Source organism: Arvicola amphibius, chromosome 9 (assembly GCF_903992535.2).
Source record: "Arvicola amphibius chromosome 9, mArvAmp1.2, whole genome shotgun sequence".
NCBI classification, from domain to species: Eukaryota; Metazoa; Chordata; class Mammalia; order Rodentia; family Cricetidae; genus Arvicola; species Arvicola amphibius.
In genome coordinates, this window is record NC_052055.2 from 115,762,109 (window position 1) to 115,785,164 (window position 23,056).

At 45.2% G+C, this 23,056-nt stretch overlaps 1 protein-coding gene across 1 annotated transcript in view; it reads left to right on the top strand.

The window, feature by feature from the left end:
- Positions 1 to 23,056, top strand: part of LOC119823122 (sodium/glucose cotransporter 1-like) — a 42,227-nt gene that overhangs the window by 16,375 nt on the left and 2,796 nt on the right. Inside the window, exons 6-13 of the mRNA XM_038342921.1 lie at positions 514 to 594; positions 1,403 to 1,623; positions 6,527 to 6,662; positions 9,049 to 9,156; positions 10,568 to 10,718; positions 16,241 to 16,409; positions 19,905 to 20,120; positions 22,528 to 22,630. Coding sequence (XP_038198849.1) covers positions 514 to 594; positions 1,403 to 1,623; positions 6,527 to 6,662; positions 9,049 to 9,156; positions 10,568 to 10,718; positions 16,241 to 16,409; positions 19,905 to 20,120; positions 22,528 to 22,630 — 1,185 coding nt within the window. The remainder of the gene's footprint in view (positions 1 to 513; positions 595 to 1,402; positions 1,624 to 6,526; positions 6,663 to 9,048; positions 9,157 to 10,567; positions 10,719 to 16,240; positions 16,410 to 19,904; positions 20,121 to 22,527; positions 22,631 to 23,056) is intronic.

Below are 23,056 nucleotides of genomic sequence, written 5' to 3' on the forward strand. Positions count from 1 at the left end.
AAAACACAAAGAGAGACAAAGCAGGTGTAAATGGATGAGAAATCTGAAAGGAGGACCAGTGCAGGCAGGGCATGCAGAGCTGGTGACTGAGGGGAGAGGGGAGGGCATGCAGAGCTGGTGACTGAGGGGAGGGGGGCGGGCATGCAGAGCTGGTGACTGAGGGGAGAGGGGTGGGCATGCAGAGCTGGTGACTGAGGGGAGGGGGAGAGGGGAGGGCATACAGAGCTGGTGACTGGGGAGAGGGGGAGAGGGGAGGGCATACAGAGCTGGTGACTGGGGGGAGGGGGAGAGGGGAGGGCATGCAGAGCTGGTGACTGTGGGGAGGGGGAGGGGAGAGGGCATGCAGAGCTGGTGACTGAGGGGAGAGGGGTGGGCATGCAGAGCTGGTGACTGAGGGGAGGGCATGCAGAGCTGGTGACTGGGGGAAGGGGGGAGGGCATACAGAGAGGTTGCTGTGAGCAACCTCATGTAAGAAATCATGTTGCTTTCCTTTCCTTTCTTCTTCCTCTTCAGGTGGCCTGGCCACTGTGGCTTATGTTGAGACCTTACAAGCTGGTATTATGCTTCTGGGCTCAGCCTTGCTAACGATTTATGGTGAGTAAGTGGGCCACAGAGGTGGTATCTTTGAACCTAGGGTTACATGGGGACATCAAGCTGCTTCATCTTACAGAAGCCAAGAGCACGGTCGAAGGTCATGCTGTAAGTTCTAAAGGCAACCTTCCCAGAGCTTTTTTTCCGGCACCGATGTATAGGGGCCATGCTGTTTTCCCTGCCCTACTCCCAGGAGTGGACCTAAAGTGCTGCCTGTTTCACCACCAGTGTGGGCGAGGGAGAGGGAAGTTTAAATTTACAAACTCTAAAAATCTCTGCTGCTCTTTTTTGCTCCACCCCAGCTGCTCTGGCTATCAAAATACGTTAGCGCAAATGCTCAGATAGTTGAATACTATTTGACCCATATCTACAAATAATCGCAGTTTTACTCCTTTATGATCTTTAAATACTCCAATCCACAAGAGGGGAAAGGAAACAAAAGACTTTTTTTCTAAAATCATGATACAAGGAACAAAGGAAGGGATTGCCATCTTAATACTCAAAACACCAAGCAACCACACCCTAGGTCAAGATAAACTGTTAGTAGCCACACCTGAAGTCAAATCTCCTGTCAATAACCTTGGAGGAGCAAGAATAGGCTCAGAGTCTCTGACCTTTAGTCAAGGTGGGACCGGTCCACTTCTGTGGGCTCCACACTGCCCGTGTGTCACTCTGGCGCATTTTATAGTGAGAGCCAGTAGGTCACACTGGGCCTTCTTTCCAGTCTTGGTTCTTTAGTTGTGTTGTTTACTGTACTCTTCAAGGAACTGATAAATATCAGTTTGTTTGTTTGTTTGTTTGTTTTTTAAAGCCTTGCGTGAAGTGGGAGGATATCAGGGGCTGGTGAAAAAGTACTTCTATGCCATCCCAAGTAGGACACAGCAGGGAAACTGGACAGCCAAGCCACAGTGCTATATGCCTCGTCAGGACGCTTTCCATGTCTTCCGGAGTTTTGGCTCTGGAGACATCCCCTGGCCTGGACTCATCTTAGGTGCCACTGCGGTCTCTTTGTTCTATGGGTGTGCTGATCAGGTAATTAAATGTAAGATCAATGAAGTGACTGTCCTTTAATGTCCCTGTAGACCCAGGCCACTGTGGCTTGCTTGTGGTTTGCCTCCTAATTTGTGTTTGTTGCCTCAATAACATAAGAGCTAACTTTTTTCCCCTGTTGATATAAATAGTAAAAATTATCCTTGTTTAAATGTTTATAATACTTTAGCCCTGCACTATTCTCTAGCTTTTGTGATTTGGAGACTGCCCAAATCATGACCAGTTGCTGGTCCCAACTTCTTTCTTAGTTAGGGTTCCTATTGCTGTGAAGAGACACCATGACCACAGCAACTCCTATTAAGGAAAACATTTACTTGAGGCGGCTTACAGTTAGAAGTCCAATCCATTATCATTATGGGGATGTGCAGGCAGACATGGTGCTAGAGAGGTAGCTGAGTCCTACATGTTACAGGCACCAGGACGTGGTCTGTGACACTGGGTAGCATCTTAAGCAGAGAAGACCTCACAGCCCACCTCCACAGTGATACACTACCTCAACAAGGCTACATCTGTTCCAACAAGGCCATTCCTTCTAGTAGTGCCACTCCCTTTTGATTTATATAAAATTTCCATGGATTTTAAAAGTTAGGGGAACTTCTTTTTCATAGATTACTGATATTTTTTATGCCTTTAATTTTTTTTTGAGAATTTTATATATGGGTGTTGTATTTTATATCATTTCCATCCCTCCCTTTCTACCCTTCCCACTCCTATGTCCCCTACCCCTTCTTAGTTCATGGCCTTTTCTTTACTTTTTAAATTTTTATTCTTTTTCTTTTCCTTTCTTTCTTTCTTTCTTTCTTTCTTCCTTTCTTTCTACCTTTCTCATTCTCTCTCTCTCTCTCTCTCTCTCTCTCTCTCTCTTTCTCTCTCTCTCTGGTTTTTCAAGACAGGGTTTTTTCTGTGTAGCTTTGGAGCCTTCCCTGAACCTTGTTTTGTTTTGTAGATCAGGCTGGCCTCAAACCCACAGAGATCCACCTGCCTCTGCCTCCCAAGTGCTGGGATTAAAGGCTTATGCCACTACCACCTGGATTTTTAAAAATTTTTAAAAATGATTTATTTATTTTATATATACAAGTGCTCTATCTGTGTGTACAACTGCATACCAGAAGAAGCATCCAATCTCACTACAGATGATTGTGAGCCACCATATGGTTGCTGGGAAGAGCAGCTTGTGCTCTTAACCTCTGAGCCATCTTTCCAGCCTCCAACCTTTATTTATTATTGTTTTACACACACACATACATACATACACACATGTATATATAAATATAACCTAATTCCAATGTTGTTTACATGTGTGTATATTTGGGGTTGACCACTTGAGATTAGATAACCTATTAGGGGACCTGGGACTGAAGAAGAATAATTCACGTTCTTTCAATAGACATTGATTGCTTATAGACTTTAATCTAGGGGTGGGACCTTGTGAAATTTCTCCCATCTACATGGCATGTAATCTGGGGGTATTATTCTGCAGGTTAAGCTTAACTATATTATTGGAGCTTTTGTGGGTATAGCTTTCTTACCTTGCATAAGAGACACTATCTCAAAGCAGACATGCTAATCCTTTGGTCTTTACAATATTTCTATCCCCTCTTCTCTCCAGTGTTCCCTGATCCTTGGGTGCAGGAGTTGCATTGCAGATGTATCAGTTGGGATTGGGTACCTGTGGTGGTTTGAATAAGTACGGCCCTCATAGACTCATATATTTGAATGCTTAGTTACCAAGGGTGGCACTACTTGGGAAGGATCAGGAGGTGTGACCTTATTGGAGGAAGTGTGTCACTGTGGATGGGCTTTGTGATTTCAAAAGTTGAAACCATGTCCAATATCTTTTGCTTCCTGCTGCCTTTGGATACGGATGTAGAACTCTCAGTTACCTTTCCAGCACCATGTGTGCCTGAATGCCACCCAGCTCCTCTCTATGATGATAATGGAGTATGCCCATGAAACTGTAAGCCAGCCCAGTTAAATATTTTCTCTTACATGATTGCTGTACTTGTGGTGTTTCTTCACAGAAGCTGAACACTGAGACAGATCTGTAGTGGTCTCTATCTGCTGCAAAAAAGGAGCCTTTTTCACAAGGGGTGGGAAGTATGTTTATCTGTGGTTATAAAAATGAGCAGCCCCTCCCAGGGATGAGCACTTTTATTGATTGTCCAATGCAGAGTAGTCAGCCTTGAAAGCATTATATACCAACAATAAAAATAGACTCGGTGACCAAGCAGTGGTGGTAGATGCCTTTAATCCCAGCGTGTGGGAGCAGAGACAGGCAGATCTCTCAGAGTTCAAGGCCAGCCTGATCTACAGAGCAGATCCAGAACAGGCTTCAAAGCTAAGCAGAGAAACCCTGTCGTGAGAAAATAACAACAAAAAAAAAGAGAGAAAGAAAGAAATAGAAAATATAAGATTGCTTATTAAAAGCACAGGAGTAGAACCCATAACTGCCTAAACTGTGAAGGAAATTGTTTGAGAAAAAAACCAAAATTGTGGTACTCCTAGTATCACTACTGGAAGTCAGGATTTTAGTGGTACTAGGCAAATATTCTGAGTTATACCCGAGATCTAATTAATTTTGTTTTGTTTTGTTTTGTTTGAGACAGGTTTTCTCTATGTATCCCTGACTGCCTGGAACTCACTCTGTAGAACAGGTTGGCCTCGAACTCAGAGATCCACCTGCCTCTGTTTCCTGGGTGCTGGATTAAAGTGTGTATCACCACTGCCCAGAACTCTAATAAAATGTTTTCATTTTTTTTAAAACTGAAAGGCAGGTAGATCTCTGAGTTCAAGGTCAGCCTGGTCTACAGAGTGAGTTCCAGGGCAGCCAGGGCTGCACAGAAAAATCCTGTCTCTATAAAACAAAACAAACAAACAAAAATTTAATTGAAAAAAAGGCTCACCAACATTTTAAAGTGCCCTTCCTTTGGTTACAGTTGACAATACACTGATGTGCTTAGGACTCCGTGTGGATGGATTTAGTGTGGTCACCCTCAGCACAGGGGTCACATTTCTGCCACTGTGCTGTCATTCCACAGGAGACCAGATATTCTGTGCCCAGTTTTGTTTAGGATCACCATGATTCCTCGATCTGAAGATTCCTCTTAGTCCAGCAATGATAAAAGCTCTCAGTTCTTTTTTTTTTTTTTTTAAAGATTTATTTATTTATTTATTATGTATACAACATTCCGCCTCCATGTATGTCTGCAGGCCAGAAGAGGGCGCCAGATCTCATTACAGATGGTTGTGAACCACCATGTGGTTGCTGGGAATTGAACTCAGGACCTCTGGAAGAGCAGCCAGCGCTCTTACCCACTGAGCCATCTCTCCAGTCCTCAGTTCTTTTTCTTTTGCACACTACCCTCTTCCCTTCTGTAAACTCAAGAAGATGCACTGCAGAGTTTCAGTTATGGCTTCCATGTCCCGAGCTCTTTTACACCATCTCAATTTTGGTCCTTTCCATGGCAAACCAGCTGTTCTGTGGTCAGGAATTGCAGCCCATGTTCCCTCCATATGCTCAGCATTGGCACCTCCCCTCCCAGAAGCCAGAAGCAGCTGCCTGTAGACATCTCAAGAGTCACATGTCATATGTTACATGGGGCACTATCACAATTCCATTCTTCCCCAATTATTAAACTAATGAACTTTGAAGATAAAGAAAGTGTAACAAAAACAACAAACAGCAACAAAAATCCTGTCTGCTAACTCCTTTACTGCCAAATCACATTGTCACACTGATTCATGCTTGAGGATTTTTTTTTTTTTTTTTAGACTCAGTATCACAGTATATACACTATTTTGGATCCTGTGCCTTTAAGCCACCATGGGTATATTTTCCCACTATTTAATTTATTTTAAAGATTTGTTTGTTTGTTTGTTTATTATGTATACAGTGTTCTGTCTGTATGTCTGCCTGCGGACCAGAGGAGGGCGCCAGATCTCATTACAGATGGTTGTGAGCCACCATGTGATTGCTGGGAATTGAACTCAGGACCTCTGGAAGAGGAACCAGTGTTTTCAACCTCTGAGCCATCTCATGAGCCCTGAATATTTTTTAAAAGCATAACATTATTACATTATTTGGATGCTTTGATTGCTCTACCCCACTCTCTTTCTTGCCCTTCTCTTCTAAGTGATTCCCCACCCTTTGGCCTGACGTCATGATGCCTCTTGTGGCTCCAGAACACGAAATGGGTTGCAAAACAGCAGGAGAGTCTAGGATTTTATGTTCTCTTGAATCAGTGTTTTACTCTGTAACTTTGGCTGGTCCAGGACTCTCTACATAGACCAGTTTGCCCTCAAACACAGAGATTCATTTTCCTCTGCCTACTGAGTTCTGAGATTAAGAGCATGTACCATTACACCCAACCAGAAAGCCTACATCTTAAAAGAATATAAAAGTTTATTTTAATTTTGATAAATGAAGCAAGCTCATCCTTCACAAACACTTGGTTGTTTCCACGGTCTTACTTTCCTTCTGATCAGTTATAAGGGTCTATTCCTTCTGTGTGGTAGAAATTATATATATATATATATATATATATATATATATATATATATATCAATAATTGAGGAAGTCTTGTCTGTGCCAGGGATAACTTGCGAGCCTCCATCGCCATGGTTAGGTATGTAATGCTAGCAGCGGGGCCAAAACCATGCACGATAATTCCATCCCATCTATTAACTGTGCATGGCACAATGTGTGCTCACTTTCCTGTGTCTCTCTAGCCATGGATGGCCCAAAGATGTATGGATGTAGAGTGGCCATCTTAGCAAACCCACCAGAGAACACATCCTGCTATCACTTTGGACAGTATCTTACCTGTGCCGAGGCAGCCTGGCCCTCATACAGTACTGACTCCACGCACTTGTCTTCCCATGGCAGGTTTCTGTCCAGAGGTTCCTGGCAGGAAAGAGCAGGCTTCATATGCAAGGTGGCTGCCTTTTGTGTGGGTACCTGAAGCTGCTGCCCACGTTCTTCATGGTGATACCAGGGATGGTCAGCCGCATCTTGTTCCCAGGTAAATTCTTGCTCTCCTAGAGATCTGGAGGATACCTGAAGTATTGGGTCCCCCATAGTACACTAGTTATTGGAATTGCCTCAAGTGTCTCTTTAGAATGTATTTGAGGAGAAACTCTTGAGATGTACAACAGTACAGAAACCCCAAGGCGATAAGAAAGGGAAGAACAGATCAAAGCATTTCCCCCTAAGACAGTCATGCTCCTCTGTAGCATGAATTTTGGTTGGTCTTAATAATAAAAACTCAGAGTCAGATATATGGGTTAATGCTGAAAATCAGAGAAGCAGAGAGGTCAGCCACTAGAGAGTTCTTTTACCTCTACCAATGCTCAGACCAAAGGGGCGATCATGTCCTCAGACTGAATCTCCAGACTCCATCTGTCTCCACCAAACGTCAGCCTGCAATGAGTTCCTGGCTCCTGCTGCTTTGTATTCCTCTCTTCGTCCAGCCATGTGCCTCCTATCTTTGCCTCCCGAGTGCTGGGATTAAAGGAGTGCACCACCACTTCCTGGCTCTAGTGGCTTAGCTCTGTACTCTGATCTTCAGGCAAGCTTCATCTGTGAAAACGTGAACATTCCTCCCCGAGAGATCCAGTCACAGCTTTGGGACCCAGTCTTCAGGAACTCGGAGGACTGCGCTGTCACGTCGCTGACCTTACGCTGTGTGGATCAGAGGCTGTGCCACCATCGCTTTGATGAGGTTTCGCACAGCCCTAGACTGCACGTTCACAGAGCTCGCTGAACTCCTGAGACAATTCGGAAGAGGCGGATATGGAGAGAAAGACTTGGAGAAATGCCCTCATTCTTTCTACTGAAAGCATTAACAAATCTCCTGCTTCCCCTAATGAGTGATCAGAATTCCATACTGTATTTCACCCCTGTATCAACTGAGTCTGGCTAGCTTGACCTGTCTCTTAGGCAAAGAGTCTGCGTATCCATTAGGTAAGGGAACAGTTTTGAGTCTGGTAGGTATAACCACAAGAATTGTGTCCTGGTTAAGTTTCTATTGTTGTGATAAACCACCATGACTAAGCAACTTGAGGGAGGGAAGGGTTTATATATCTTCTGCTTTCAGAAAACTGTCTATCACTGAAGGACACCAGGGCAGGGACTCAGGACAGGAATATAGAGGCAGGATCTGAAGCAGAGGCTGTGGAGGGCTGCTGCTTACTGACTTGCTCCTCATGGCTTTCTCAGCCTGCTTTCTTATACAACCTAGAACCCTCTGCCCCCATGCCCAGGGATGGCACCACCCATAGTGGGCTAAGTCTTCCCCCATCAGTTATTAATTAAGAAAATGTTGGGGAGGGTTGAAGGGGCAGGGGAGCAGAGAAAAATGTAAAGCTCAATTTAAAAGAAGAACAGTAAGGGCTGGAGAGATGGCTCAATGGTTAAGAGCACTGGCTGCACTTCCAGAGGTCCTGAGTTCAATTCCCAGCAACCACATGGTGGCTCACAACCATCTGTAATAAGATTTGGTGCCCTCTTCTGGCCTGTAGGGATATGTGCAGACAGAACGCTGTATGCATAATAAATAAATAAATAAATAAATAAATAAATAAATAAATAGTAAAAACAATGTCTTAGATGGCCTATGGGCCAATCTGATGGGGACATTTTCTTAACTGAGGCTCTCTCTCCCCAGATGACACAGCTTGTCTTACGTTCACAGAAAACTAACAGCCCAGGTAGAGTGGGTGGCCTTTATGACTGTATACTGCTGAGCACTTTGGACAAGGCCAGAGGAGTAGAGAACAATTTTTAGTGCTAAGTAACATGAGCAGTGGCCACCTCTACCTCTACCCCACCTTCAGTCTGCCCCAAGAAAGGCTTCTCTTTCTGTGCCCGTTTTCCCCAGCTTTAATACACATTTCTTTTTTCTCTTTCCTTCTTTCTTTCTTTCTTTCTTTCTTTCTTTCTTTCTTTCTTTCTTTCTTTCTTTCTTTCTTCTTTTTTTTTTGACAGGGTTTCTCTGTGACTTTTGGAACCTATCCTGGAACTAGCTCTTGTAGACCAGGCTAGCCTTGAACTCACAGAGATCCGCCTGCCTCTGCCTCCCAAGTGCTGGGATTAAAAGCATGCGCCATCACCACCCGGCAGTCCAAAGATTTCTTTAACACTTTATTGGATTCTTTAACTGCCTTGCAGAGGTCCCATGACTTGCCCTTGGGTTGGTAGGAGAATCAAGTCATTTGACTTTAGGATTCTGAGTCCCAGCTATTTGTTACAATGTAGAAAGATGATAAATTGGATAAATCTCCAATAGACTAGGAATCCAACATTTGCCCTGACACACGTAGCTCTTAATCTGCTTCCCTTCCCCCAGGCACAAGTTTGAGCGCTCTAGAACCACGATGCTGATGTGTGACCGTTCCTTCTCACTTCAGATCAAGTGGCCTGCGCCATCCCTTCAGAGTGTCAGAAGTTCTGCGGCAGACAGAGCAGCTGTAGTGCCTTGGCTTATCCAGTGCTGGTGACAGGAGTGATGCCTTCTGGTAAGGAGTGGTCCTTTCCACCAAGAGCCACACGGCTCCCACTGGAGTGGCAGGCAGGAGTGAGACTGGCTTCTTCCCAGCCCGCCTGTCATTCTGCATGCAGAGGCCATCTGTGTGTTGGGAGTGCTTGGCATCGGAGCAAGCTTTGTTCTCTCAGATAGGAGCATAGGCCTTGCCCTCTCTTCCCCTCCCACGCTGGATGTGGGCATCCCCATGGAGGCACGGCCTGCACACACTGTGTTATTTATGCCACCTGCTCGTTATTCAGAAAGCCAGTTCCATACAGGGTAAGGTGCCTTTGTAGGCCCTAGAGTCCAAAACCAGCAAGGACAGCGCTGTCCTCAAATTGCTCATCACACAGTGGGGTTAGTTAAAGAAAACAGCACATCTGCCTTGGCTCTGGAGAGCAGCATTTCCATAAACTTCCATACAGACTGAGGCAAATACTGAGTATGCTTCAGTCTAGGAGGGGATCTGTCTGACTCTGAGCTGAGAAATCATTTCCGTCTTGGGAAATGCCCTGGGCTAGAGCAACTGGGACTTACACTGGGAGCAGTGATTGAAGGAGGAGAAATTCTAGATCCCGGTCTATGTCTTCCAGCCCTGAGGGGCCTACTAAAGTCAGTTGGGGTACTGCCGTAGGGGACTTCCAAGTGAGGTCCTGGTTATCTTCCGATATCTTTAGATACTGTGCTGTCTCCTGTTAGCACAAAGACATTTTCAAAGGGAGCCATCCCGCTCACCAGGCAGCCACCCAGGCAGTGGTACCAAGTTGTTACGTTTCTACAGTGTTGGGCGAATGCCTCCTCTCTTTGGGTCGTGCGTGAACTCATCTGCTTATGTTGTCTGTACCTTACCAGCCTCATGGTAAGTACTGTATGCCCACTTCACTGATGAAGAGTCCAATTTCTTGTACAGCAAGGACTTCTCCAAGCTGGGGCACAGGCAATGGCATCCATCAGACAGGGCTGTAGTAAGGATGATACAGGCTGACACAGACCAACACTCCGAGCGAGAGCGGCTCCCGCTATTCTGTAAGCACTCCGCAGGAAATGACAGTCCCATCACAAACCAAGGATGGATGTCGCATGGTGTTGTAGGTGGAATCCCACACCGGGTAAAAGCTGCATGCTTTTTTTTTTTAAAGATTTATTTATTATGTATACAACATTCTGCCTCCATGTATACCCGCCCGCCAGAAGAGGGCGCCAGATCTCATTACATGTGGTTGCTGGGAATTGAACTCAGGACCTTTGGAAGAACAGGCGGTGCTCTTAACCACTGAGCCATCTCTCCAGCCCAAAGCTGCATGCTTTATAGGTGTTTGAAAACGTTCCTTTAGGAGGTCGAGGCCTTCTCTGGCCTGGTCAGAGAGCTGGCGGTCCAGAGGTTGTTTTTCTCTGTCTTCCAGGCCTAAAAGGCTTCATGCTGTCCACACTGTGCGCCTCCATCATGTCGTCCCTGACCTCCGTCCTCAACAGCTGCAGTGCCCTCTTCACCCTGAACATTTACACCTGGATCCGGCCCCTGGCCACAGAGAAGGAGCTCATGATAGCCGGAAGGTGCAGCGTGTCCGTCCCACTAGTCAGTGATGCCAAGACTGCCTGAAAAACAGGCTGCAATGCTTGACATAGCATTATCCTTTTTTGGCTGGGAGGTTATTTTTTTAAAAAATATTTATTTATTTATTTATTATGTATACAATATTCTGTCTGTGTGTATTTCTGCAGGCCAGAAGAAGGCACCAGACCCCATTACAGATGGTTGTGAGCCACCATGTGGTTGCTGGGAATTGAACTCAGGACCTTTGGAAGAGCAGCCAATGCTCTTAACCTCTGAGCCATCTCTCCAGCCGCCTGGGGGGGGTTATTTTTATGCAACTTTGTGATGATAATGTAATTTGATTATCACAAATAATAGTTTTCACTTGTAAAAAGGGAAAGTAATACTCATAATGATAATAAAAATGAGCAAAGTCTAATGTACCTCTCCTAAATATTCCATCAAAGGATGTTTATATAAGCTGGCCCATGATTGATGGAGGACTTTTATTGGTTAATTAATAAAGAAACTGTTTGGCCCAATAGGTCAGAAAATTAGGTAGGCAGAGTAGACAAAACAAAATTCTGGAAAAGAATTGGGGAGACGCTTCAGGCAGTCGGCATATGTAGTCGCCATGCCTCTCCTCTCTGAGATGGATGCAGGCTAAGATCTCTCCTGGTAAGCGACCACCTTATGGTGCTACACAGATTACTAAATATGGGTTAAAGAAAGATGAAAAAAATTAACCAATAAGAGGCTGAAACTAATGGGCCAGGCAGTGTTTAAAAGAATACAGTTTCCATGTAATTATTTTGGGGTAAAGCTAGCCGGGTGGCGGAACATGACATGATCTCACTTAATCCTCATGAAACCTATTAAAGGCAACATTCACTTTTCTTTCTTTTTAATTGAAAAGAGTTTTTCATTCAATATATTCTGATCACACCCTCCTCCTCCAACTCCTCCCAGATCCTCCTCGTCTCCCTACCATCCTTTCTTTCTCTCTTCAAAAAACACACAAAGAAACCCAACCCAATCAAACAAAAAAAAAAAAACCAAGAAACACAAACATACAAAAAACAAACAAACAAATCAAAAAGACACATAAAGGAAACAAACATATGCAGGCAAAAGAAAAATAAGACAAAAAAATGCCCAAACAAAGCAAAATGAGACAAGACGTCTAGAAAGCACAGCTGAGTTCCTTTTGTGTTGCCTGTCTGCTGCTGGGCCTGGGCTGACTCTAAATATAGTGAATAGACCCAGTGAGACTCCATTGGAGAAAACTGGTGTTCCTTTGTAAGCAGGTGTCAGATGCAGATAGCTTCTCGGTTAGGTGTGGAAACCAGTGTCTACCTTGGCCTCTTCGTGCTGGAACCCCATCTGGATTGAACCGTGCAGACCCTGTGTGTATTGCTACAGTCTCTGTCAATTTGTGTGATCATCTGTGCTGTTGTGTCTGGAGAACACTGTTTCCTTGGTGGCCATCCTCTCTGGCTCTTACACTCTCTCTGCCTCCTCTTCCACATACATCCCTGAGCCCCGAGGGGAGGGCTTGATGAAGGGATCCCATTCAAGACTGAGTGCTCCAAAATGTCCCGCTCTCTCCAGATTGTCCAGCTGTGGGTCTTGGTGAGTTAAAGTCTGTTTCTCACCTTCAGTTCTATCAGATTCAGGTGTCTGGTCTCACATTTAGGTCCTCGATGCTTTTGGAGTTGAGCTTTGGGCAGGGTGATAATATGGATCTCTTTGTATCTAGCATCTAGTTTGATGAGAACCATTTATTGGAGATGTTGTCTTTCCTACATTGTGTATTTTTGGCTTTGTCAAAAATCAGGTGTTTTTGCACGTGTGTGTGAATAGTGTGCGCACATGTTTGCTCACATGTATGTGAGGCTGATGCTGTTAGTCCTCAGTCTCTCTCACCATGCATACTGAAGCATGAACTAGCAGGGAATGCAGAGCTCACCCCTTTGGCTAGTCTGGCTAGTCAGTTTGATCCAGGAATTTCCCATTTCCTCCTCCTCCTCACTGGGATTACAGGTGTGTTGCTAAGCCCATGTAGTTTTTTATGTGGGTTCTGGGAATCTAGACTCTAGCCTCGTTCTTTATTCGTGGAACCCTCTTTCCAGCCCAAGATTTCAGTTTTATGTTGCTAGATAAAATATGAGAAAATGAGAGGAGGCTATGCGAAGCTCAAGTGTTCTAAGGTTCTAGCTAGAGATATTAGAGATAGATAAAAGTAAAATTTGGGCCAGAGTATATCAATAATGCATTAAGTCCTAAACTAAGCAATAAGAGAGTAGTTCAAGACTGTATAGACAAAAAAAAAAAAAAAAAAAAAAAAAGAAGAAAGAAAAAGAAAGAAGAAAAAAAAAGAAAAGGAAGCTGGGCAGTGGTGGCACACACTTTTAATCCCAGCACTTGGAAGGCAGAAGCAGGTGGATCTCTGTGAGTTCAAGGACAGCCTGATCTACAGAGCAAGTTCCAGGACAGGCTCCATAAGCTACACAGAGAAACCCTGTCTCAAAAAACAAAATCAGAAAACCCAAAAAACAAAAGAAGGTTTAGCAAGTCAATAGAAGGAAAATAGAGACCAATACAATATTTGAGAAGCTCAAATTAAACCAGAAAAGATGGGAAGAAGACAACAGGTGGTTAAGTTAAAAAAATTAGTGGGGTGGCACATAGAAGACCAGATTTTTAAAAGATATTTTATGAATTGTACGGAGACTAAACACTTGAGTTAAATGGTTAAGATTTTATGATTGTATTTATTTATTTAAACCAACTGCATGTTCCTTGAGGTGATTTCTTTTTCAATATAAGACAAATGGCTTGGTAATTAAAAACCTCCCAGCACTTAGCTGGAGCAACAGTGAGATGATTTTTTTTTTAAAGACCCCTTTGGGTTGGTGGATTGGCAGCCCTAGACCCTTGGTGAGCCAGACCCTCAGGAAACCAAGAACAAGATTCACAACATTAAATGTTGCAACTTGGCCTGCCGGATTCCTTTAGACTGTGGGGGAAGACATGTTGGATAGGAACCGTGAAGTATTTATTCTCAGGTTCCAACTAGCACACCTGCTCAGTTGTGACTGACCAGCCCATGACCTGACCGGTATTTGGGGGTGACAGGCATTTCTGAGAGCTTAGGAAGGAATGCTAAGAGATGTGAGACTGGAACCAGCAAGGAGGATTCTACTCTCAATGGAATAAGGAGAATTTAGTCTGGTGCCCCCGGTGGTGGTTTTCAAGAGGAAAAAGAGACCTCAACTATGCAATGATCTAGTCCCTCGTGAACACTGTGAACACTTCTATGGAAAGAATACCATATGGGAGATGTCATATCATATGTGACTGAACTTTGTGGCTCAGCTCCAAATGCACAAGGCTGAACATAAAAACATAAGGAACATGAAAAAGCAGGGCAATTCGATTCCTCCAAAGAATCACTAGGCATCTGGTGAGCACGGATCAGATGGAATTCCAAACTAAGAATTGAAAAGAATGATTATAATTATGTTCAAAGAACTCAAAGAGGACACAAATTCTTAAATGAATTTCAGGAAAACACAAATACCTGAATGAAATATGGAAGTCAGCCCTCCCCACATTATATTGCAGTTAAAACACTAAATATATAGGACCACCATCCCAGGGATGGCATCACCCACCATGGGCTGTGCCCTTCCCCATTGATCATTAATTCAGAAAATGCCTTACAGTTGGATCTCATGGAGGCATTTCCTCAACTGAGGCTCCTTCCCCTCTGGTGACTCTAGTTTTTGTCAAGTTGACAAACAATCTATAGAACACATTGTCAGTACAATGTGTTCTATGGATTGACTACCTATGGCATCTTAAGGGTCTTGGGGGAGGATCTGGTGTGGTCTTGGTTATACAGACAGTGCAAAGGTCACCAGACTATTGACCAACCTCTGTTCTCATTTGTAAAGTACATGTGATATCTCCCATAGAGATGCATTCTATTGACTGAGAAAGAGTGCTCGAGATAAGGGTCTAGGGAGAATGACTGAGATAAACAAGAGTCTGGGGAATCCAGATGTGGCTATACACCTCTTCCTTCGAAGAGACAACCCTGTGTATTTAATATTTCTGGTTTTCCTAGTGCATACCCATGAATACAGGGATCTAGTGCCCTCTGCAGATTGAGTTAAAAATCTCAACAAGGGGGCTGGAGAGATGGTTCAGAGGTTAACAGCACTGACTGCTCTTCCAGAGGTCCTGAGTTCAATTTCCAGCAACCACATGGTGGCTCATAGCCATCTGTAATGAGATCTGGTACCCTCTTCTGGCCTGCAAGCATACAGACAGACAGAACACTATGTAGATAATAAATAAATAAATCTTTCTTAAAAAATAATATCAACAAGACCCATCTCTTTATTGCCTCAAAAATGTATTGTACCACTGAAATACATATTATGCTATGTGAAAGACTCGAAAGAGGCACTGGAAGCAATTGGAACTAGGAATTAAGCAGGCATTACTATTCAAACAAAATAGACTTGACACCGAAATTAATCCAAGAGGATGAAGAAAGTCATTTCATAATGATCAAGAGATGAATCTTGCTGAACTCAACTTTATAAACAAACACCCCTAGAAGTAAAGAAGCAGGTTAGTCCCAACTGAATGGTGTGGGTGACCCCAATAGTCCAGTCTCTCTACAGACAGTTCAATCCAACAAATAATAAACTGAGACATCTGATTTAAATGACATCATATATCAAATAGATCTACTAGACATTTATAGTACTTTTCTTCCAAACACTGGAGAATAGAAATCCTTAGCCGGCCATGAAACTTCCTGGGGTGGTATTTTCTTTGTGATCTAACAAATAAAGCTTGCCCAAAGTTCAAAGTGTAGGCTAAGCTACTAGTTAGCCATAGAGGACAGGCAGTGGTGGCACACACCTTTGATCCTAGCATTCAGGAGGCAGAGACAGAAGAATCTTTGTGAAGTCAAGGACACCCTGGGTTACTTGAGATTGATCCAGTGTAAAAAGAGAGAAATAGAACCAGGTAGTGATGGTTCACACCTTTAATCCAAGTATGTGGGAGTCCCATGCCTTTAATCCCAGTACTAGGAAGGTGGAGAGAGGAAGGGCTATGGCTGTGCAGAGAGAGGAATATAAGGTGAGACAGGAGCTCAGTGCACTCAGTCGGAAGATTCCTAGAGACAGGATCACCCATTTGGTCTGAGGATTTGGTAGAGGTAAGGGGTAGTGATTGGCTACTCTGTTTCTCTCATCTTTCAACATTTATCCCTATATCTGACTCTGGGTTTTTATTATTAAGACCAATTAGAATTCACACTACAACTTTCCTTAAAATAGACCATAATTGCAACAATAGTAGTAATAATTATATATGTATATATATATATATATATATATATATATATATATATATATATATAACAACTAAGGAAAAGCTACTAGTTAGGATTTGCAAGTATTCTTGCAGGATAAAAATATATCTTCAACTCATCACTGGGTGTTGGTTTAATTCACAGGTTTTTTGTTATAATCTTGCTCGCCATCACCATTGTCTGGATCCCCACTATAGAAATGATATCCAGTGAGGCCCTGTTTGAGTACATGCAGGTTCTCAAGAGCTGCCTGACACCAAGTGTGGCTGCTGTCTTTCTGCTGGCTGTATTTTGCAAGAGAGTCAACGAGCAGGTGGGTACTTGCGTGGAACGCTGTGAGGGGCCGTCTTCCAAGATAAGAGCTGCCTTAGGGAGGTCTCTTAAGTATCAAGAGCTCACCTGAGGACATCATTTGGTTAAAGGGAAGGTTTTTATAGATATGAGAGCAGAGGCATCTAGAATTTAATGTCTTTTAATGTCTTTAAAATGTTTTGAATCATGCCTTAACCTTTCTTTCTTTTTTTTTTTTTTATTTTTTGGTTTTTCGAGACAGGGTTTCTCTGCAGCTTTAGAGCCTGTCCTGGAGCTAGCTCTTGTAGACCAGGCTGGTCTTGAACTCACAGAGATCCGCCTGCCTCTGCCTCCCGAGGGCTGGGATTAAAGGCGTGCGCCACCACCGCCTGGCTGCCTTAACCTTTCTTGTGACCCTGGAAAGAAATGAGTAGCACGGACTTGTACAAGTTCCCATGCACACACCCAAGGCCTTTTGTGACCCCGTCCTTCCCGCGCACAGCCCACAGGTCCAGGCTGCTCCAAACTGGTGACTGATGAAATATCTTCTGCCCCCTTAATCCTTCCTTCATGGACTGCTTGCTTTGCCAGGAATGTATTTCGGCAGCTCCATCTGGCTGAGGCTTTCTCCAAGGCTCGTTCGTCCTAGGAGTCCGGTCCCTTAGACCCACCCCCCTGTCAGTCTACCCAGGTCACAAAGACTTAACTTAGTAGCAGCAGTGTCAGAGGAGTATCTTGGTCCCCAGAGCTGCTTCACTTTGCTCTCCTTGGAAAGGGATGGGCAGGAAGGGGAAGCAGTTATGGAAGTCTGCCTCTTTCTGATGACAAGGGTCTGGGGATATGGGGACATCCCTGGAGCTCTCCTGCTGTCCCTGGCTCAAGGATGCAGGTGTATCGTATATACTTTCCAATACCTCTATTAACCTCAAGCCTGTTTCCAGACCCCCTCTCCTACCCAGCTTTGGATGGTGTAGTCACCTGCTTTCTGCATGTCTCCTTCAGGAAGTGACTGCTGTGGGCTGCCTGGCCTGAGGCTGAGTCTTTTCTCTATGATGCTTCCGTACACTCAGATCCTGTCTTATACCACCCCAGCTTGAGAGAGTCTCTAGATACAACTCTCCAGCCCATTCTAGTCCGTTTATAAAGTAGTCAGTCTAACGGGGGGGAGGGGATGAAGAGGACACCAAATGAGCAGATAAATCTTTGTGGTAGTAACACAGAATATTTAAAAGAATGTGAGGTAGGGTAGGGTGGGGTGAGGTGAGAGAGATAGCTTCACTTGTTAAGATTATTTGCATGTTTCCATGTCCGTCGTAGGTGCCACAGTAGAGAAAGAAGCTCACCAAGATGCTCAACGGTCACTTTCTGAAGGAGCAGAGGGGTTCAACCTTCTTAGAAAAGACTGACACCCAGCTAGGTCACTCTGTTACTTTTTTCAAACATATAGACGATTAATAGAGGTGGGAAACGTTCCAACTAACAAAGTCATCTTGTTCTTGCTGCCCTTTGGGAGTGAACAACCCACACAAATCTCAGTTCATTTTGATTACGGCCCTAAGCAAAAGTAAGAATTTCCTTGCTTGCCAGGAGTGTCTTTGGATCAAGGTCAGTACAGCGCAAGCTCCAGCTCTCACCAGAGCCAAGTGCAGACTCCAGAGAAACAACATCTCTTCAAGGTCTAAACAGTCTCAAAACAATCTCCCAACCTCTACTGATTAACCCAAACATAGCAAAGACTTTGCGGAAACATTTCTCTCAAAGCCAGTTGCAAAGGCCTTACTTCCCTTACTTCCCTTAAAGCCGGGCATGAAGGCTTTACTTTACATGACACATTTGCTAATTTTACGTCAACTTGACAGGAGCAGTCATCAGGGAGGAGGGAGCCTCAATTAAGAAAATGTCTCCCTAAGATCAGGATATATGCAAGCTTGTAAGGCATTTTCTTAATTAGTGATTGATGGGAGAAGGCCCAGCCCATCTGGGTGGTGCCATCCCAAGGCTGGTGGTCCTGCGTTCTCTAAGAAAGCAGGCTGAGCAAGCCAGGGGAAGCTAGCCAGTAGCAGCACTCCTCCATGGTCTCTGCATCAGCTCCTGCCTCCAGGTTCCTGCCTTGCTTGAGTTCCTGTCCTGACTTTCTTCAGTGATGGACCATAATGTAGAAGTGTAAGCCAAATAAACCCTTTCCTCAAATTGCTTTTGGTCATGGTGTTTCATCAGAGCAACAGTAACCATGAGTAAGACAGGCACATACACATAATTAAAAGTAATAAAAATAAATATTTAAAAAATGAGGGCTGGAGAGGTGGCTTAGCAGTTAAAAGCTCTGGCTGCTTTTCTGGAGGTCCTGAATTTAATTCCCAGCAATCACATGGTGTCTCACAGCCATCTAAAATGGGATCTGACGGGAGGGAGGAGGGATATGGGTGGAGGGGAGGGGAGGGAAGGGGGAGGAAGAGGGGAGGAGATGGAAATTTTTAAAGATAAAAAAATAAACCAAAAAAAGAAAAAAATTTGAGTACACAATAAAAAAACAAAAAAAAAATAAAAATAAAATGGGATCTGACACCCTCTTCTGGCATGCATGTATATATGTATAAAATACATAAATAAATAATCTGAAATATTTTTAAAAGAATATAAAAAAGTCTAGGAGGTTGTAAGGTGGAGAGTGAGTGCGAGACAAACAAGGACACAGCTCAGCAGGAAACCCCTGCTAAGGATGTGGCCCAGAATCAATGTGTGGGGAGAATTCTCAGCAGAAAGAAAGGGCAAGTGTCAGAATTCAAGTCAGAAGCAAAGCAGGCAGCTTGCGGATGCAGAAGCAGGCTGAGAAGGAAGAGCCGAGTGATCAAGTAGAGGGTAGTGGTGCTAGGTGAGGTCAGCCATGATACAGGGGTGAGGCTTGATCCTGATGGCAGGGGCTGAGATGTCACTGGAGGGTCCCGGTAGAGGCTTGGCATTCTCTAGTAGAAGAACCTGCAGAGTCTGTGGACTGTTAGGAACAAGATGCGTCCCACCCTCCCCCCACCCCCCGCCGCGTGCCCCAAATAAGGGACGATGGGGGTGAGGGTCATGGTAAGGGACTGGATTCTGGACTGATTTTGGAAGCAGAGGCCAACGGGATTGGCTGTGGGATAATGGCAGAACAGCATGGGAAGGGAAGAGCTCGAGGCGGCTCCAGGGTTTGACTCGAGCAAGACTCGAGGATCTTGGAGCTGGGCTGTCACTTAGGGAAACAGGGAAGATGAAGCTCTTTTTTTTGGACACAGTTTTGAGATGTCTACTTGTAGTCTCAGTTAAAAGTTGTTTCCAAAGTTTCCTAAGTTCCGTGTTTGACTAAGAGACAGTGCCAGGGTCTGGCATCCCCGTCCTTGCTAAGACCCGCTGCTGCACGGTTATCAGTACCCTCTTTTCAACCAGTGCTACCCTAGAACGCAGCTCAGCAGCAAGGGGAGGAAGATGCCGCTTTGTCTTATCTCCCTCCGCCCCTGTAACTCTTGTCTGGATTTTTCGGCAGGGTGCCTTCTGGGGGCTGGTTTTGGGAACCGCCATGGGAACCTTTCGACTGCTGGCTGAGTTTTCCTACGGACCCTCAACCTGTGAGGGAGGCCGCGTGTGCCCCACTCTCATCTGTGGCCTCCATCACCTCTATTTCGGCTTCTTCCTCTTCCTGGTCACTCTCCTTATCACACTGGCCATCTCCTTAGCCACCAAACCAATTCCGGATGTGCACGTAAGTGTCGCTGTTAGGATGCTCTGGGAAGAGTTCCGGGGATGAGTTGGTAAATCACAAATGAGGGAGGAATGCCTGGATTCATGGAAACGGGAGGACGGTGGGTGGAGTAGATCAGAAATAGGCAAAGTACCACAAAAAGGATCCTGCCTTAAAACCTGAGAGGCTGGGGTCGAGTGCTTGCTTGTTGTCCCCAGTACCACCAACAGAATAACAAGCAACAATTCACCAGTTATACACCCTCTTAGTGTGAGAGTTAGGCTTCAAGCCGTTTCCTGCTCCCCCAGCAGGCAAGTGCCAGCCATACGTTTTATCTATTTATTAGAAAGCTTGGCATCAGAGAAGTTAAATAACTTGTCTAAGATAATGAAACTATTGAGTGTCCTTATTAGGTCCCAAAGCCGGAACGGGCTCCACTTTGTCATCTACTGTGTTTGACACCCTGGCACAACAAGGAATTGGTGCTGGCCGGAGTGGGGGTCCCAGGCATCTACCTGACAATGAGGAGGGAGTAGCACAGATGGGGATGGGGATGCCTTGCTTGCAGCTTTACTTAGTTTGAACAAAAGGGTGAACGCTGTCATCAAAAGTCGAGTTAGAGATGATGGAGGTGGAGGTATTGCAAGTTAGGTCAGCTGGGTGCGTAGCAAATTCCAAGGCAGGTTACTTAGCAAAAACCTATTTCAAAACAAAACAAAACAAACCCAAACCCCAAACCAAAACAAACAAACAAACAAAAAAAACCCAAGCTGAGCCTCTCTGGAAGCCTGGAAGCCTCAGGTATCCTCAGTCTCTCCCACTACTCCATTATACACATTCTCTCTTCTTCCACGCGCAGCCCACTTGGAAGAGGGACTGCCCATGTGGAAGGCCAGGATGCTCGCATCCCTGCATCATCAGTGAACCAGCAAGGTGCCTCAGGCAGCCATTTGCTATCCCCAGGCTCTTCCCCCTTCATCTTGTTGGCATTCTTTTCTGTCCTCTTTTCCTGACTCATGTCCCTTCCTCAGTCTGTCAGCTTAGTATGTTCTGAGAGTCTCTCCTATCTGCCCCACAGGCTTGGTGAACTCTGTTGAACTCTCTAGTGGGGAGGGACCTGAGAGGGTTGGTGATGAAGAGCCTTGCCTTGGCCTGAACCCTCCCAATGCAGAACCTCTGATCCCATAACCTGGAGAGATGGCACTCTGCCTTCAACTCAGATGAGCTCAAGAGCCCAAAGATACAGCACAGGATTGAGCACAAGCCCCTCCCCACACTCAGAGCCTCATTCATGAGAGGCTGCAGTGTTGCTGGGGAGGTAAAATGTGCACATAGAGTGTTATCAATCAGGTCACCATGCCAAATTTTACGTGGTGCTGGGGATCAAACCCAGGGCTTTGTGCACGCTAACCAGGTGGTTGTAACAATGAGCGATGCCTCCAGCCCACCAAAAATATTATTTGAAGAAATGGTTAGGAAAGGAAAGGGAGCAACCCTTGGGCATGGGAAGATACTATATTGAACTTGAGCAGGTAAGCTCTTTCTTGGGGCCAGGCAGGGGGATCCAGCTATCCTAGCTTGTGTTACTGCCCTCTAAGGGAGAGTGTCCAAAGAAGGGCTTCTAAGATGACAGCAGCTCCGATCTTTCATGACACCCTGTTCAGCGAGATGTCAACACTCTTCCACACTGCTGGAAGAGGTGGACCAGAAGCGGTGGGTAGGGGCTGGAGAGATGGCTCAGTGGTTAAAAGCGCTTGTCTCCTCTTCCAGAGGACCCAGGTTCAGTCCCCACCACCTACATGGCAGCTGTCTATAACTCCAATTCCAGGGGATCTGACACCCTCATACGTACATACATGCTGGCAAAACATCAATGCACATAAAACAAGCAGACATCAATGCACATCAAATAAAAATTAATCAGTGTTGGATGGTGGTGGCACATACCTTTAATCCCAACACTCGAGAGGCAAAGGCAGGTAGATCTCTGTAAGTTCAAGGCCAGCCTGGTCTACAGAGCAAGTTCTAGGACAGCCAAAGCTACACAGAGAAACCCTGTCTCGAAAAAAAAAAAGTGGTGGGTTGCTTCTTCTATCCTCCAGGTGTGAGAAATGCATGTTCCTGGCCCTCCTCCCAACAGGAAGAGCCCTGAACTCATTGTCTCCAACCTTTGGTTTTAGGCTGAAGAACACCGACAGCGCTAACTAGGATCATACAATCACATACGACCTGAACCAAAGCATAAACCCAGGTTTCCCTACTCCTGTCATGTCTCCTCTGACATAACTTCCACTTTCTGTTAATGCCTAACCAGCATCTCCCTCTTCAGCCTCCTGGGACATGGCTCCTGCTTGTAGATTGTGGTGATACACAATTGCAGGCCAAGGTCCCATGGTGACCCCTTCTGTCCTGCTCTCCCCACACTCAGCTCCGTGGTCTCTGCTGGAGTTTACGCAACAGCCAACAGAGGAGGGTGACTTTGGAAAAAGAGATGAGATGGAAGGTCTTCCCCAGTTCCACATTCCAGCAAGGTAGGGAAGACCATCCACGCTCGTGAGAAGCCATCCTGGGTGGATTCTGAAGCCGGCTCAATGGCCCCCAGCACCTTTTAACCCACCAAGATCACCCACAGCTGTGGGAAGCTGTCCTGGGTGGACCCTGAAGCTGGGTCAGTTGCCCCAAGCACCCCCCTACCACATTCTTAACCTTAGAAACATTCTTTTAGACAGAAGCACTCGCTTTCTTCCCCCTAAAATGCTTCCTGGGCTTGTCCGCCTAAACAGTTCATGAGGCCAGGTAGATCCTAGAGGGGAGGGGAAAGAAGAAAGAAATTAAGCCAAAGGAAGGGGAAAGCCAGGTGATGAGGAGGCACAGGCAAGGGGGAAGGAACCCAAGAATGTCTGGCCTTCTAGAAACATTTCACAGCAAGGGGTCGTGAGTGAAGGTGAAGTCTCAGG